The following is a 16013-nucleotide window of genomic DNA, read 5'->3' as shown; positions in this document are numbered from 1 at the left end:
AAGTGGGTTGGGGCAGGTGTCTAAATCAAGGTCCCCAGATGATAATACTATGTAATGAGGAAGAGCACCTTCAGTTTCATGTGAACCACAAATGTGGACAGGTTTGGAACACTTGCCATGAATAAGGCAGTCAATGGGAACATGGAATTCATATATTCACTCTACATGAAATAACTGTCAGGTAGGGCTCTGGAAAGCACCAACATTCAGTGAGCTCTTAAAATTCCACTTGACGGTGCGGGAGTGGGGGCTGGAGAGATGGCTCAGTGGTTAAAAACACTGGCTGCTCCTCCAGAGGTCATGAGTTCAATTCCCAGCAACCACATGGTGGCTCACAACCATCTATAGTGGGATCTGATGCCCTCTTCAGGCCTGCAGAAATGCAGACTGAGGACTCATACCTGAAAGAATACATACATACATACATACATACATACATACATACATACATACATACAAATGGCCACTTTTGCTGGGTGGTGGAGCACACACCTTCATTCCCGGCACTTGGGAGGCAGAGGTAGGCGGCTCTGTGAGTTGGAGGTCAGCTTGGTCTACAGAGTCAGTTCTAGCACAGCCAGGACTACTCAGAGAAAAACCCTGTCTCCAACCCCCCACCCCAAAAGGCCACTTTGGGTTATCATCTGGAGTGACAAAGGGGGATGGGCATCTGGAGATGGCTCTTCTGTCACCAACACTGGAGAACCCTGAGCGCTTCTTGATACTTTAGACCATGAAGCAGTTGGAGCTGACCAGCTGTCTCCCAGAACGTACTCTAACCAAGAGGCCTCGAGTCATATTGGCTGATCTAGTTGTCGAAAGCCAAGGAATTTGCATTTTTTAATTTTTTAATATTTAATTTTTAAATTTTTTATATTTTTCTTCGTGTGAATGTGTGTCTGCTACGTGTGTGGAGGTGCTGGTGGGAGGAGGACCCAAACTCAGGCCTTCTGGAAAAGTAGAACACACTCTTAATGGCTGAGCTATGCTCTAGGACCTGGAACCTGCATTTAGTAAGTTCTCTTAACCCAAGCACTTCTAGGTAAGAGCCAGAGCTAAAAATCTTCACATGGAGGATATGGCACACCTCATCTCTTTGTAATACCATGGCACCCTAGCAGTGATACAGGTGTCCAAATGTTTGCAAACCCCTGAGAGAGCAGCGGAGTGGAAGGACGAGGCAACCACTAAGCACTAACCCAGAGCGAGTGCTAGGAGAACTAGGCCTCACAGAGTTGAAAGGGCCACAGTTACAAGCACCAAAGTGGGTCAGACTATGCCAGGCCGAGGAGTTGGTTCCCCACTCCACTTCACCTTTAGGTGACAATTAAGTCACCAGTGGGGTGAGTGCCCTCTTAGAGAAATGGATACAAACAAAATGTGGTATATATACACAATGGGATTTTTTTTTCAGCCATAAAGATCAAAGTTACGCCATTTGTAGGAAAGGGAATGCAATTGGAGATAATCACATTAAGCAAATTAAGCTAGACTCAGAAAGACAAATATTGCATGTCTTCTCATTTGTGGTTCTAATTTTATATGAATATATAAAATTAAGTGTGTGTATATGACATTAAAATAGAAGCAAAATTATCTAGAGGAATGAAGGAGCTAACAGGAGAGGGGAGGGAAGAAGATATGCTTAACACGGTATTTGTATGATACTGTCCTTATGGAATACAGTACCATGTACATGAACATACACAATGAAAATTATATATAACATAAATGCTCAAGGTAGCCTCCATGCCCTCTGTTGCGAAGGTCTGGGTGAGAAGGCAGCTCTGTGAGGAGTGGACCTCACTAGACCCTGTACATGTAATGGAACTGTAAGCACTAGGTTTCTGTTATGTACAGCTTAGCCAGGCCAGTCTGTGGCATTTAGCCAGAACCAACCAAGATGCCCAGCATGCCCCTCACCCTAATCCTGGAAGGAAGAAGGCTGTGAACAGTCCTAAAGTTCAGAGACATCAAATAGCTCACCCAAATGTGCACAACACATTAAAGACAGAATCTGGGTTCCTCTGACAAAAGCCCTGTCCTTCCATCAAACCATGCATGGCAGAGACACAGCCCCAAATTCTCTTTCCCCATGCCTAGGTGACTGAAACGGCCTTTGGCCAGATGCGCCACCTTCGGAGGCCTGGTCCTGCAGCAGGCAGCCGATTGAACTTTTAATGAATATTTATACAGTTAACAGCATAACCTTTCAACAAGGACAATGATTAAACAATCTGTCTGCTTCCTTTCTTTATAATTAATAAGGCATTTGCTGTATCCCTAAATAGACAGTTCTAATTACAGGCTCTCAAGGACCCAGCAGTGCCTACTACTGGTTCCTTCACCCCTAGAGTGCCAAGGCTCTTTGGAATGCCAGGACAAAAGAGGCCAAGAAGACCAAGTTGACAAGTGTCTCCTGGAGTGGTATTCCAGGGCCCAGAGAGAGGTAGGTGTGTCAAATGCCTGCCTCTCCTGAAACCACACTGCCTGTGCCTCTCTTGCGGTACAGCTCTTCCCCAAAACTGGGGCTCCAGGCTCCAGGTCAGGCCTCTCCACTGCACAGCTGCAGGGACTGCTGATGGGCATCTCCCAGGCAGAGAGGAAAGCCTGGAGAGTGTAAGTTGCAGGCTGAGAATCTTATGGAGAGAGACGAGCTGGACCTCCATCCCAGGTCCATGCTGTACAGCCACTGCACAGGAGGACACTGCTGCTTTCCCAGCACGGCTGGAGAGGTCAGTGAGATGCTCAGCTAGCCTTTCCTTGCTCAGCTAGGCTGAGCGACATAGCCATCTGATAGCTACTCCCAGGATCCTTGAAGCCAAGACCATAGGAAAGTTGGTATAGGTGAAGGAACCTGGATTTTAGAGTCAATAAACCTAGGTACAAATCTCATTTACTAACACTAAAGTTCTTAGGCAAGGCATTTAACTTCTATGCTCCCTGGGTCTCCTTTGCTGCAATTGGGGTTTGTATGAGGCAGTGTGGAAGTGCCTGTTCTCAAAAGCCTGAAATACATTGGAGCTCAGGACACAATTGCTCTTATCTTATCTCATGCGATGAAAATGTAAATGACCTGTGGGGAGGCTGGTATCACCCCACGGAAGTGCACAGGAGCTCCCACCCCCGTACAGCCTTTCTCTCTGGGACAGATGCTCCCAAGGGGCACTTTTGGCTTGCTGTGCAAGTGTCCCAGGCAGAAGCAATAATCATCACTGCACTGCCCCCTCACAACACTGGTGAGGGGCTTAAAACTCCACCCTGAAGCAACTGAAGGCATTTACTAATTTCCTGAGAATCCTGTCCCAGAAATCCAAACCCACAGGTACTTTTGCCAACTCACAGGCTAATACATAAAGAAATAAGGAAAATGTTTGTTGATAGTACCTAGTGGCTACTCACTGGTCTGTAGTTTTAGAGACTTGAGTTTTAGGGACAAATGGGTATTACCTGCTCCAAGTGGACCATAGCAACCACCAGTGTCACTTGACTGGGCCCCTGCATTAGGAAGCACCCTGTCATCCTGAAGGAGCAGAGTTACACTAGGGTCCTTCAACAGCATCAGGCAAAATGGGTGATCTCAGATCTCCAGGCCTGTACTCCCTCATCTAAAGAAGCAGGTGAGTAGAGGTGAGCAATAAGGGCCCCTTCTAGCTGCTAAGATGCAAGGGGAAAATTCACATGCAGTATGCAACACTCAGATCTGTAGCTCATTCCCCTGAACCACTCTCTCCTCTCCCTGCCTGCCTGCACCCTCCCCACAGATGCCTGAAGGTGGGTCAGAGACTGCTCCAATCAAGAGAGCTATAATTAGAGCCCAAATGATACTTTCATTAGGCAAATGTTCTGGGCTTTCCCATTGTGACTCTGGCTGTATCTGATGAGTACCTATCCCAGGTCCCTCTGCTTCTCACACCCCCAGCCCATAGTATTTTAATAGCACAAAGTTAGTGTCCTGATATCCTAATAAACTGTAATGTTGGGGGCAGAGATGCTGCGGTCCATGAACAATAATAAACAACACTGGCACTTACTCCAATTCTTGTATTTTCTCAGCGGAGTCATACACCCATTATAAGGTAAATATCACCTTATCATTTTACAAAAGGAGAAACTGAGGCTCAGGAAGACTGGACAACTTATATGAGGTTTCAAGGCAAAGACCTGACCCAGCTGATTCAGATTTCAAACCTACTACACTCTTCTATCTATAATCTTTCTGTTAGGGGTGAGGAGTAAGGCTCTATCCTGGGAGCTGGCACAGTCCCAGAAACCTGGTAGGCTATGGAGGTTGCTATGGCAACACCAATTAAATGGACAACGGGTTGGCTGCTGGGTTTTCATTCAGTTGGGAAGCTGTGAGTAAGCCTGCTACCAGTCCTGCCGCCCCAAATTCTGCCTGGTCTTCAAGGTCTTCTCTGGCTGACTCTTCCAGGCAGCCCTCCCTAGTGGCAGAACCTGTGGCCATTGCTTCTGACCAATGCTGTGCTTCAGGGAGTAGGGATCCTAGACTTTGCACCCCCCACCCCCCACCCCGGACAAGGGCAGAAAGTGGGTCTTGGACTACTAAGAATTTAGGAATCTTAAAACGGTAACATCTATGGGATTCTAGATTGGGACCCATACTGGAGGGCATGCAGCAGAGACAGGTTCTCACAGCAATTGCCTGGGTAATCGACAGGGAGCTGGGCCTCTTCAATCCCGGCTGCTGCTCCCATGAATCTCAGAAAGCCTGAAAATCCTGTCTTTTGTCACTGGAGAGGTGCTTGCCACAAATAGGCTATTTGTGTGTCTGTGAGGTGGGCTATCAAGTTTTCGGCTCTAGCTGTTCAGCTGTTAAGTATAAGGAGGAATAATAATAATATAGGAATCAGGATGAGTGGGCAGTGTGGGTCCAGCACAGACCACGAGTAGGAAGGCAGTGAGCACTGGCGTTTTGGGGAAGATAGACAGAGAAATAGGCAGGATAGCAGAGAGGGTAGCAGGAGGGAGGCTGGAGGCAGGAAGCATGAGCAGGAAGGGAGGGAGCCCAGGAGAGGGAGGGGAATAGGTGAGTAGGCCCCAAGAGGGCAAGGAGGAAGCAATATCACGAGACGGAGATGTGGAGAGAAGGGGAGCAAGACAGCCCTCCTCCCCAATAATGTCCGCAAAGCCCCTACCCACGCCCAGGGCGAGGCAGAACAGGCTGACCGTTAGGGTAGGAGCTGCAAACCACCCCTAGAAACTCTCTAAGAGACACACGACTCTGTCCCTTCTCAGCTGAGCAGCCATGGCCAACTGGCCACACCTGGTCCGGTCTGGGGAATCCACCACCCTCTCTCTAGACTGGCATGAGGATGACAGTCACAGGCAAGTGTGGCAAGGCTTTGTCCCTTGGCAGGGCGGGAGAAAGCACTGGGCTTCCCTCTGCCCACGCGCCTCCAGGACAGCATGGAGTGGCATTTGGTATGGTAAGGAAAGGATGGGGCCTGCAGTAAAACTGGGGAGGGCTTGGCAGCTGCCTAGGAAATGAGGGGCCCTTTGTCTGGGGTTGGGGGTCTCTCTTGCTCTCCCTTTCTCTTTCTGTCTTGGAAACTGGTAGCTCTGTTGCTAGGAGACAAGGAAACCCAGCTATCATTAGCGGCAGCCTTAGATGGGACTCTGGCCTCCATTGTCCCTGTCTTTACCTCTGGGGCAAATGTTAGCCCCAGAGAGGGGCTCCTGGATCTCCCCCCCCCCCAGTCCCACCATCTCCACGTGCTTCCCCCAGCCTTTTGTCTCAGGCTCGCGCTACAGAAGCTCTGCCTCTGGACCGCTGGGTCCTCCCCCTCCCCCTTCTCATCTCCTTTTTAATTTAACAAATGTCAGGGAATGACCTGCCAGGTCTAAGTTTGCTTTGAGGATTAGAGCCTAGAAAAGAAATCCCGAGAGACAAAGCAGTCCTGGAGCACCAGCTATGCCACCTCACCCTGCTTCCTTCTGCCACCATCTAGCTAACCATGAAGAACAGGCCTCCTGTACTCAGCTCACCCAACACAGGGAAGAGCTGGGCCCTGAAGTCCTGGCTGGGTGGCCACGGACAAATCACGGCAACTGTCTGAGCTTCAGCATGCCCCTTTTGAAAATGCAGAAAGTAGTAGTTCCTGCCTCTAGAGGCTGCTCTGAAGATAAAAGGACGACAGCGTACAAAGGGCTTAGCGAGGTGTGGCACACAGTAAATGATTAACAAGCACCAGCTGCCCTTAGTGCCACTGGAATTACAATTGAGATCCTCAAGAATGAGAGCAGGGGGCCCGGAAGATGAGCCAGGGCTGCTTCGGAGCAGCATTTGGGGGCTGATTCTAACTCCTGGTGCCGCAGGAATAGTCAAACCTACAAGGGTGCTAAAAGAAAGGCGGGACACAGGCGACTGGTGAGCAACTAAACACTTGACTGCTTACCAGGAGCCTCCCACTCCCCAGAGGGCCGGGCACAGAATATCCTCTGACCGTCTCACGTGAGCCCAACAACTTGCCAGCACGAAAATGCTGGTGAGGAAACTGAGGTCCAGGGCAAGACTCACCACAAGTGGCCTTCGATTCATCAGATCCATCAGGACACTCCTCTTCGCCATCGCACTTCCAGCGCTCCGGGATGCAGTGGCCGTTGTCACAGGTAAAGTCGCTGTCTGCACAGGTCCTCTTGGCTGTGGGACGAAGATACGAAAGAGCATAAGGGTCTGCTGAGCATACAGAATGCTTCTCTAAGACAGAATCAGGCGTCAAATGGGTAGCTGGCTGTGCTCAGCCTAAAAGGTACACCCCAAACCTCCCACAGGGTACTTAAGTAGGGAGCTCAAGTCCAGCAAGGCTGGCACCACCGCTTCCCACCACCCCACTTCTCAACTCCTCCCTGCAGGCAGTTCACCTGCCTAGCCCACCACATAACCAGGCCCCTTGGAAAAGCACCAGGGAGCCCATGATCATGAACCCTAAAAGTCAGAGACTTTTGTCTTCACCTGCCTAGCCCACCACATAACCAGGCCCCTTGGAAAAGCGCCAGGGAGCCCATGATCATGAACCCTAAAAGTCAGAGACTTTTGTCTTCACCTGCCTATCCCACCACATAACCAGGCCCCTTGGAAAAGCGCCAGGGAGCTCATGATCATGAACCCTAAAAGTCAGACTTGTCAACATCGCCTGCATTCAGCTTCTAGGCTTGGGCTGGGGGTCCAGGAGTGGTGTCAGGAAAGGAGCGCTCTGCACAGGGGCCAGCAGGCCTGAGTTTGTGTCTTGGCTATTCTGCTTTGCCATGTACTCTCAAGTCAGATACTTTCCCTTCTCTGCCTTTGGCTTCTTTGTAAGGAAAGGGAAGGGGATTCCGTAAGACACAATCTTTATTTTATTTTTTTACTTTTACACGCAATGGTGTTTTGCTTGCATGTCTGTGTGAGGGTGTCAGATCCCCTGGAACTGGAGTTACAGACAGTTGTGAACTGCCATGTGGGCGCTGGGAATTGTACTTGGGTCCTCTGGAAGAGCAGCCACTGCTCTTAGCTGCTGAGCCATCTCTCCAGCCCTCAAGATACAATCTTTTGCACATAGTAGGTAGTCACAGGTCAAGAGGTCCTAGAACTGGCAGGGATAGTGTCCTTATGGAGCCTGGGAGTCCTCTTCCTGAATGACAGTGGCACTAAATATGATGTAAGGGCCATCTGGACACTGCCCCTTTCTAGGGGCTAAGTCTTCCTCCTTTTTCTTCCCTCTCCAACTTCTCAGTCGGCCCCACCCTGATTACTGCTGGTCCCTACACAATATTAATACCACGGCACTCCGCTCAGGCTGTCATCTGAAAACCTTCTCTCTAAGTGGTCCTCTATAGCTTGCTAAGCTTGGTGCAGATGGTAGTTGTTTGGGGCTCTTGGCTGCACAGGCTCAGTCCTGCACCTCAGTTTTGCTATTGTGAGCAGAGCCCTGGCAGAAAGAGGTGGGTGAACAGGGCTGTGTTTCCACACAATTTTGTTTTCAAAGTCCAGCCACAGGCTGCTTTTGGCCTGTGCCCTTAAATCTGATGCCCTCTGCTCTGTGTCCTCCCTGATTCTGTGGTCTGGTGTGGCTTGCTTTTCTCCTGCCCCTCCACAACAGGTACCATGTCAGATTTCACATAGGACCCAACTCAGGGTAGACCCCAGGAGGACACCAAGCTCATGTCTGGCCTCTCTACTCTTACACATCCAGGGCAGGGCTCCTTCTCCTTGGGATGCACTTTTCATGACCTAAGGATTTTTTTTTGTTTTGTTTTGGTTTTGGTTTGGTTTTCCCATCTTGTGATCCTCCAGTTGCCTAGCAGGGTTTTGGGGGAAGTGACTGGTTTCTTTGGCTCCACTCCATGTCTGCTTTGCTTTTCCATGGCATCCCTTTATGGTGCATCTGTATTCTGAAGAATTTTCTTCATGTCTTCTTAAGATAGATGCCTCTTTTTTATTTTTCCAGTTCTCTCAGTCTCTGCTGGATGTTTTACTCAGGGAACCCTAGGACAAATAGCCTGATATTTCCCCACTTGACATAAGCAGAGTCCCAAGGAACGCTATTAAGTTATATGCCCGAGATCACATGCTAAGTGAGAGCAGATCTGAACCTGTCGAGTCAAAAACCTGCTCTTTCAACCAGTACAATCCCTAAACAGTGGCGCAGTATGTCAGAAAAGCCCCCAAGTAAGTTGAGGAGACAGTGACAGACCCAGTATCCAATAAGCCTCTGCCCTGGGAATACAGAGAACAGGACAGCAAGTCCAGGATGTTCAAATAAGGGGGCAAGCCTGGGACTTTGCCGCACGAGGTGATGCAGGGGCTCAGCCAGCCAGATAACATCCCAGCATTCTTTCTGGACATTCTGAGAACGTAGGGGAGAGCTTGGTCTCTCCCTGTATGCTAAGACATGACAGACATTGGGCATGGAAGCCATAGCAGTCAAGTGTTAGAAATGACAGTTTCAGGGCCGGCTGGCCCATGGCAGACTTAGGAACAGACTGTTCCAGTATCCTGGTCATTTTCACCCCAAATCCTAGGAACCCCTCATAGCTATCCTGGCGGCTGCGATTAATCCTTTCACAGAGGAAACTGAGGCCTCAGAGGAGAGTGGGTAGGCGGCGGAAGAAGGGCTGCAGGGGTCTGTGTGGCGGCTGCCAAAGGCAAGTAAATCCCTTTCCACTAGGATTTGCAGCTACCAAGGTATTGGCAGGTAAAGAACAAAGATTCCTGAAACAGATGCCCCTCAAACCTCGGGGACCTTGTGGCAAGGCAACCAAGCAGCACAGATGTACTTTCCCCACAGGTATATATACCCTTGCCATGTGTCCAAAAGTGTACAGCAGAAACCTGGCCTACGGTGACCTGGGCTTGGGTAATGGACTACCCTGGAGAAACTGAGGCGGCACAATCACTTTCAGGTTTGAGACTAGACTAAACCACCTTTGAAGGCGCTGTTTTAGACCTCTGAAATCACATAGAAGGATCTGGCACAGGAGCTTAAGATGAATCCTGGCATGTCCACCTCTTCACTAGGGGACTAGTGTCTTCTAGTCTAGTCTAGGACCTTCTAGAAGCAAGGTCCTTCTGTCTCTAAGTCAGTAGGGAGGTGGCTATCTTGTGTAGCACTACCCCAGGACAAAAGGCAAAAAGAGCTCAGAGAATAAGCTCAGCATCCTCAGGTCTCTCCAGTGTAACCAGGCTAGTTCAGCCCTGCCACAGAAGAGGCCAAGCAGTCGGTCAGGGCCATCATTGCAGGCCATGCCAGATCCTACTCTCCTGGCCTTGGCTTTGGTTCCCAGGGCAATTCCCCAGCTGGGCTCCAGGCTGTGATTCCCTGTTTCCAGGGATTTATGTCCCTCTGTGCCAGTCTGCCCCTTGTACAATGCCCACCTCTGTGAGCCCCTGTACTCCACACTGCAGGAGTGATACATAGTCATCCAGGGTCTGCGACATCATAATCTGGTGCCATGGCAACAGATGGACTGCTACAAAGGACTTGGGATTCCACAGGGTGGCGAGGAGGGGCCTACCCCAGGGAAGAACAGAGGACAGTGGGAAATTCAGGACAAAGGAAGTGGGAGCCACTGCTATTTATAATAACACGAGCAAAGGAAAGCATCAGACAGTTCATGGTCAAAGGGACTCTTCTGCCATCTGTGGCTGTGTGACCTTATTCAAGATATACTACTTCTCTGAGCCCCACAAAACACAGGGTTGCTATGAGGGACAAATGGGTTGGGGTGGCGCTAGGGATCTGAGCACTGAGACACAAAGGGAGACATGGTTGAGGAGGGTAAAGTCACAGCCCCGGCCCCAACTAAATGGTCTGTGATGCTGGCTTGTCAGTCAACACACGTGGGTGTGCTCCTCCTCAGGAGATGGAGGTGTGGTGCTGATTGGTCTCAGCAGCTCTCAGCCCCTGGATGATCTTGGCAATTATTATGATCCCTCATCACTCCCACTTACCACCCCCAGAGGCATCCTTCCCCAGACAATGCATAGCCTCAAACTGAGGATCTCACCCACGCACTCCTGTGCAGAGATGTAACTTCCGATACTCCAGCTGCTCATCACGACCAAGGGAATGTCCCACCAAGCCAGAGTTCCCAGAGGAGTGACAGCTCAAGATCACAGCATGTAGCTGTGGGAGGCTACACTTGAGCCCAGGTATTGATATCTGGGCCAACTGTGCAGCCAAGAAGCCTGAGAAACCTTCCTAGGCCACTGGAGGAAGACTGTGCCCAAGGAAGGAGGTGCCTATTGAGGATGGGGGTGGTGGTGAAGGGTGTTCTGGGAAGGGCTAACAGGCCTGGACTGGAGGAAAAAGCACAGTCTGTAAGGGACTGGGGTGAGACCGTGGGCAGGGGGCAGCAAGTATCACAGAGCCTGTGAGTTCTACCAGGCTAGCAGCCAACTTGCTCTGCCTGGCATAAAAACTGCCCTTTGGAGGCTCAGTTTGACCTTGCTTGAGCTCACCCAGGGACCCACTCAGTGCCTGGCTAAGCAGAGAACTGCTTATCCAGCAGCCAGGGAGACCCATGGCTCTGTTTGCTTTGTGATTCTGTAAGGCTGTGCAGCATGGACCAATGGCCCCTAGCAGAGGAAGAGAGTCAGGACACAGGCAAAGAGCCTGGCGGCCATCTGCTCATGCCTTCCCCACGGAGAAGCCCCCACAAAAGTCTGCAGCAGACACCTGATGGGCTGTTTCTTCCAGTACCTCCCATTTGGTTTAATGAAGAGATTTCCCCCTTCTGGATGCTATGTATATTAATGTGGCAAGAAAAGAAAATCCAGTGAGCCATATCTGGGAAATGCTATGTGATCCGAGCTCTTGATCTCCGCACCAAGAGCGAACAGGATCAGTCATCTCACTACGGGCCTCTTCTACTAGACCAAGGATAACAGACGTTCAAAGAGCAGCCCAGATGAGCTCAAGGGTTATCACTGGGGAAACGTAAGTGCTCAAATCAGGGACTGAGTCCAGCCACCTGGGCCAGGGAGGTGGGAGACATTAGAGCTGCTGATTCTGTCTTCCCTCTGAGCTTCAGACAGAGGCAGAGCAGAGCCCAATAAGAAAGGTGGAGTCTAGCTCAACACTGCTGTGGAGTAACCTGGATGGGTCCCTACCCATGGAAGGAAGAAGAAGTCAAAGACTTAAAGCTTCCACCTCAGAACCTGCCCCGGGGACTCAGCTGCTTCTACTTCCTCTCTCAGGCCTAGGCCAGCACCGGGTGGCCTGGCTCTGCCTGCAGCCAGCCCTAAGGCAGCTGGGACACTTGTACCCTGTTCGGGGAGATGAAAGGGCTGCTCCCCACACAGTTACCCTTCTGCAGAGCTTGCCAGGCCCTGGGGTTGCCAAGGCGACTGCTGCCAGCAGAATGAAGATCCGGGGTGGGGGCAGGGGGCGTGCCAGCCCGCCCCTGGCCTACTAACCTGGCAGGCAGATTTAAATGACAGCCCAGGAAGCTACTATTAAACTGTCACCCCAGTCAACAGGACGACAGACCAAGAGTGTTCTCTGGATGAAGCAACAACACAGCAGGAGCGAGAGGGGGAGGAGACAGTGGCCTGGAGCAGCCTGCACCCCCTTCCAGGAGGCCCTGGCCTGCAGGCTTGTCCACCCACTGCCAGAAACAACCTCTCAGGCTACGGTGGGTCCTGGCATAGAGCTGCCACACAGTGCAAGCCCTGGCAAATGTTATTCTTCACACTTAATCAGAAAAACCCTTTTCCCAAGTGAAACTCCAACACAGAAAATCGATGAAAATGAAGCTGCCATGTGGAAACAGGGCAAGAAGTGAGGAATCCCACCTGCTGTCTCCACAACAGTCCTACAGAAACCTCAGGAAACTCTGGGCTGGGGAGCTACTTTGTGGTCCAGCAGCCCTGGGTTCAGACCCTTACCCCTCCTCAGGCATGTGATGTTCCCATAAGCCCTGAGTCTAAAGATCCCATGGGTCTGACATTTAAAACAGCTTCCCTGTGTCTCAGGCACTAACTCTCTAAGGATTCCTGGTCTTCATGCTTCATACCCTAATCTCCTAGGACCAACAGTCACTGCCCGTCAGAGACATCAGAAAACAGAGGATGGCATCACCTACATCCCTGTTTCCCTGGGTCCAGGCAGCCACATTCTGACAACCCACAACTCCAGGCTCTCGGTGGTACTGCAGACTTCCTAGAGTCCTGACACGCAGCAAGCGTGGCATGTAGCTCAAGCCCACTTGGCTCTATGCTGCCTAGCTGGCTGCAAGACTTGAGACACCACTGTCCATCAGCAAGTGACATTCAAGACATCTGAGCCCTTTCTCCTCCCACCTGGGGAGAATGAGGAAGACCCCAGAATTGCTGAGGAGGCCAGAGACAAGTACAGAGATCCTGTCATGGTGGGGATCACTTATGTGAAGTCCTCTTTGCTGTTAAGTTGGTAAATGTGTCCCTGGAGTTTTCCCAGTTGTCTCCTCTCCTGCCCCGTCCACTACAGGTTACACATTCTACCCGGAGTCAGACACAATGCCCCCAAACACCGAGGCAATAAAATGAGGTAGGGTGGGGCCAGGAGGCCAGAGGGAGAGATCATGTGGGAGACACCTGCAGAGATATTCTCGTGGAGGTGGTGGAACCGGGCCTGGAATGTCAGGATCACCTGGTGATCCATGGCTGTGGCAGACATCAATGTTACTATGTGAGCATCTGGTACCACTGTCTTCCAATGAAGAAATAGATCTTCCTGCCGTCTTCTGCTGGGGACCTTAGAGGAAGGAACCATCCATCACAGGAGATGGAGAGAGTTCCAGAGAAAGACTTGAACAAAACATCACAGCAGGGTTGAGTCAAGACATGAGCCCATACCTCTCTCCCTGATACAGGCTCTCTCCTTAAAGTATCCTCAGCCTAGAAACTCTCTCAGAGAGACTCTAGCCCCACATCCCTAACTAGCAAGGTGGCTCTTCCACTCTGGGTCTTAGTGTCCTCATCTGGATCAGCCTTTCAGGGCTCTGTCCAGCTGATGTTCTGATGAGTGACTTCAAGACACATAGAGGTTGTGATCTTTGGTGTGCTCCAAGGCCCTCCAAAGGGTCACTCAGGGCTTCCCACAGCCAGCTCCTCTTTTCAGCTCCATCACATCCCTGTTGCTCTCAGACACTCGCCTGGCTGTCACCAAGGGAGGTCCAAGCTCTCTCTGGAGTATGTGGGACTCCCAGTCGCCACAGGAAAGATGAGCAGCGCTGAGGGATAGATAACAAAGGCATCTTCCTGTCTCAGTGATTTGTAGAAGCGGGCAGCATTGGGCCAGTGACAGCTGGGGGTGGGGGAAAGGGTTCGCAGGAGAGAAGTGGATAGGATGGGATCAGCAGGGATCTTGGGCTGGTGCCTGCCAAGGACCCAAACCCAATGTCTGCATCCTGCTTGGAGGCACAGGTGTACACCTCAGGAACACCATCTCATAAGGAGCAGATCAGCCGCATCCTGGAATGTGGACTTGGCACTAGGATTCTAGGTCCCAGAGAAACAGAGGAAAACTCAAGGCATCCTCAAAGTAGAAGCTTCCAGAGAGCAGGCAAGGTTGGGAAATCCTTATAGACCAGGGATTCTAGCCCAGGGTCTTGTCTGGTTCCAACTTCACCATCCCCACTGGGGCAGAGGATACCTGACTTGTCTCAGCCTCTTCTGGCCAGGAACCTTCCTACCTAAGCCCAGATAAGTCACCTGAAGCCTCTAAGAGGTCTGTGGTTGTGCCTGCACACACACACACACACACACACACACACACACACACACACACACACACATGGTCCCTCACATTTGGGTACCTGTTCTTCCTGCCATAAGCCTCCTGGTAGGAGAAGGGGTAGCTCTTCTGTAGTTCAAAGGTTCTAGATTGCATTCTAGCCTTACTCTGACAATCTGCTGAGGGACCCTGAGCAGGCTTCTTTAGGGTCTAGGCCCTACCAGCTGCCAAGGGAAAGCCCGGAGTTCCCAGAGCAGAACTCGGCAGCCAGTGCCAAGGAAGCCAGGCTACAGGCGCCCAAGGATCCCCAATGCAAAGGAGTGAGGGATGGAGTGACTCACCTCTTCCACAGGAGGTCACCCCTAGGCAGTGGCTGCTGCCGCTCGGGAAGAGGCTCTGGCTGAACAGAAGATACACTCTTCACCATTAGGCCGGTAGGTGGAAGCATTCCTGGGAGCCCAGAGGACCATTCAACAGCAACACGTGTTCCTGGGGAATCTGCTTCCTCGAGCTGGGCCTGCTGCCTCCGTGAGTGTACCTCTATGCTGGGCTCTCATTCTAGTTAGCAAGCGTGGGACAGACAGGATCCAGGAGCCTGTCACCCCCAGATCACACTAGCCATGTAAGGGACCTCTGTTCATCTGTGCATCCAGTTTAAGGTACGGCTCTGAGAAATTGTTGGGCCCTGTGGCACGGATGCCTGCTGGCTTTGTGTGTGTGTGTGTGTGTGTGTGTGTGTGTGTGTGTGTGTGTGCGCGCGTGTGCGCACGTCACCAGGCGTGTATGGAGATCTGAGGACAACTTACATGAGTCCATTCTTTCCATGGGTCCTGGGGATTGAACTCAGATCCTTAGACTAGATGGCAAAGTACTCTTGCTGAGTCTTCTTGCTGGTTCTACGGGCTTATATTCTACTGAGGATAGGGTTAAATTAACCCTGGGTATCTCTAGTCCCAGCCTGCAGGAGGCTGGCTGTGCTCTGGAGCCTTTGCTGTCTCCGTGCCTTGATCTCCCCATCAGTGGTGTGATGCACTGGACAAAACGAGCTTCACGCTCCTTAACTTTTAGATGTGTTCCCCACTGCCGGGCCCAGGGCAAGGCAGGCAGAGAGAAGAAACTGTGGCTTGGTACCCAGGGCCTCACTGTCTACACTGCTTTGGCTCAAGATATCAGGAGGCAGGTAGAAACCAAGGCCAAGGTTCCTCCTAATCAGAAAGACTTTCTTCCCCTGTCCTGCCGACTCTTATCTTCCTCAGAGGATGGTCAAGGGACTGTTCAGGGGCTGAAGGCTCAGATGGACAGACACATATGCACTTCAGGTCCCACGAGGTGCTAGATGGAGACCAGGCCACATGAGACACTCTAGTGGAACTTGGGCCTTGGAGGCTACCTGTCTCAATCCTCAACTTTGTGAACATGAAAATGATGCCAGAGACACTGGGGCCAACCTGAGGTGACACTCAGGTGACACCCCCAGCACAAACTTAGCAAAGCAATTCCTCCTTCACAAGCCCCGACAGGACAGAACTAACTGCAGCTGAAGAGAGAGGGGGGAGTGTAGGAGAGGGCCCAGCTGATAAATGACCTGACTTTGTACCCCTTGCACCCATATTTAAAACAGAGTCAGAACTCTTGGAGAGGGTGAGGAGAGACGGGTAGAATCCCAGAACTCACTGGCCAGCCAGTTTAGCCAAATAGTGAACTCTGGGTTCAGTGCCATCGGGTGAGAGACGCTTTGCACTGCACCTGCGCACTCCCTCTCTCTCTCTCTCCCTCTCTCCCTCTTCTCTCTCT

General features: G+C 51.2%; 1 protein-coding gene across 8 annotated transcripts in view; it reads right to left on the bottom strand.

Moving 5' to 3' along the window:
- The window catches only part of Lrp8 (LDL receptor related protein 8), a 67771-nt gene that overhangs the window by 32018 nt on the left and 19740 nt on the right, over positions 1 to 16013 (bottom strand). For all 8 annotated transcript variants that reach the window (XM_013348534.2, XM_026781761.1, XM_026781760.1 and 5 more), the window contains exon 3: positions 6542 to 6664. In XM_013348534.2, coding sequence (XP_013203988.1) covers positions 6542 to 6664 — 123 coding nt within the window. The remainder of the gene's footprint in view (positions 1 to 6541; positions 6665 to 16013) is intronic.

Source organism: Microtus ochrogaster, chromosome 10, assembly GCF_000317375.1.
Source record: "Microtus ochrogaster isolate Prairie Vole_2 chromosome 10, MicOch1.0, whole genome shotgun sequence".
Classification (NCBI taxonomy): Eukaryota; Metazoa; Chordata; class Mammalia; order Rodentia; family Cricetidae; genus Microtus; species Microtus ochrogaster.
Note: the sequence above shows the minus strand (reverse complement) of the source record. Positions and strands in the feature narration are given on the sequence as shown.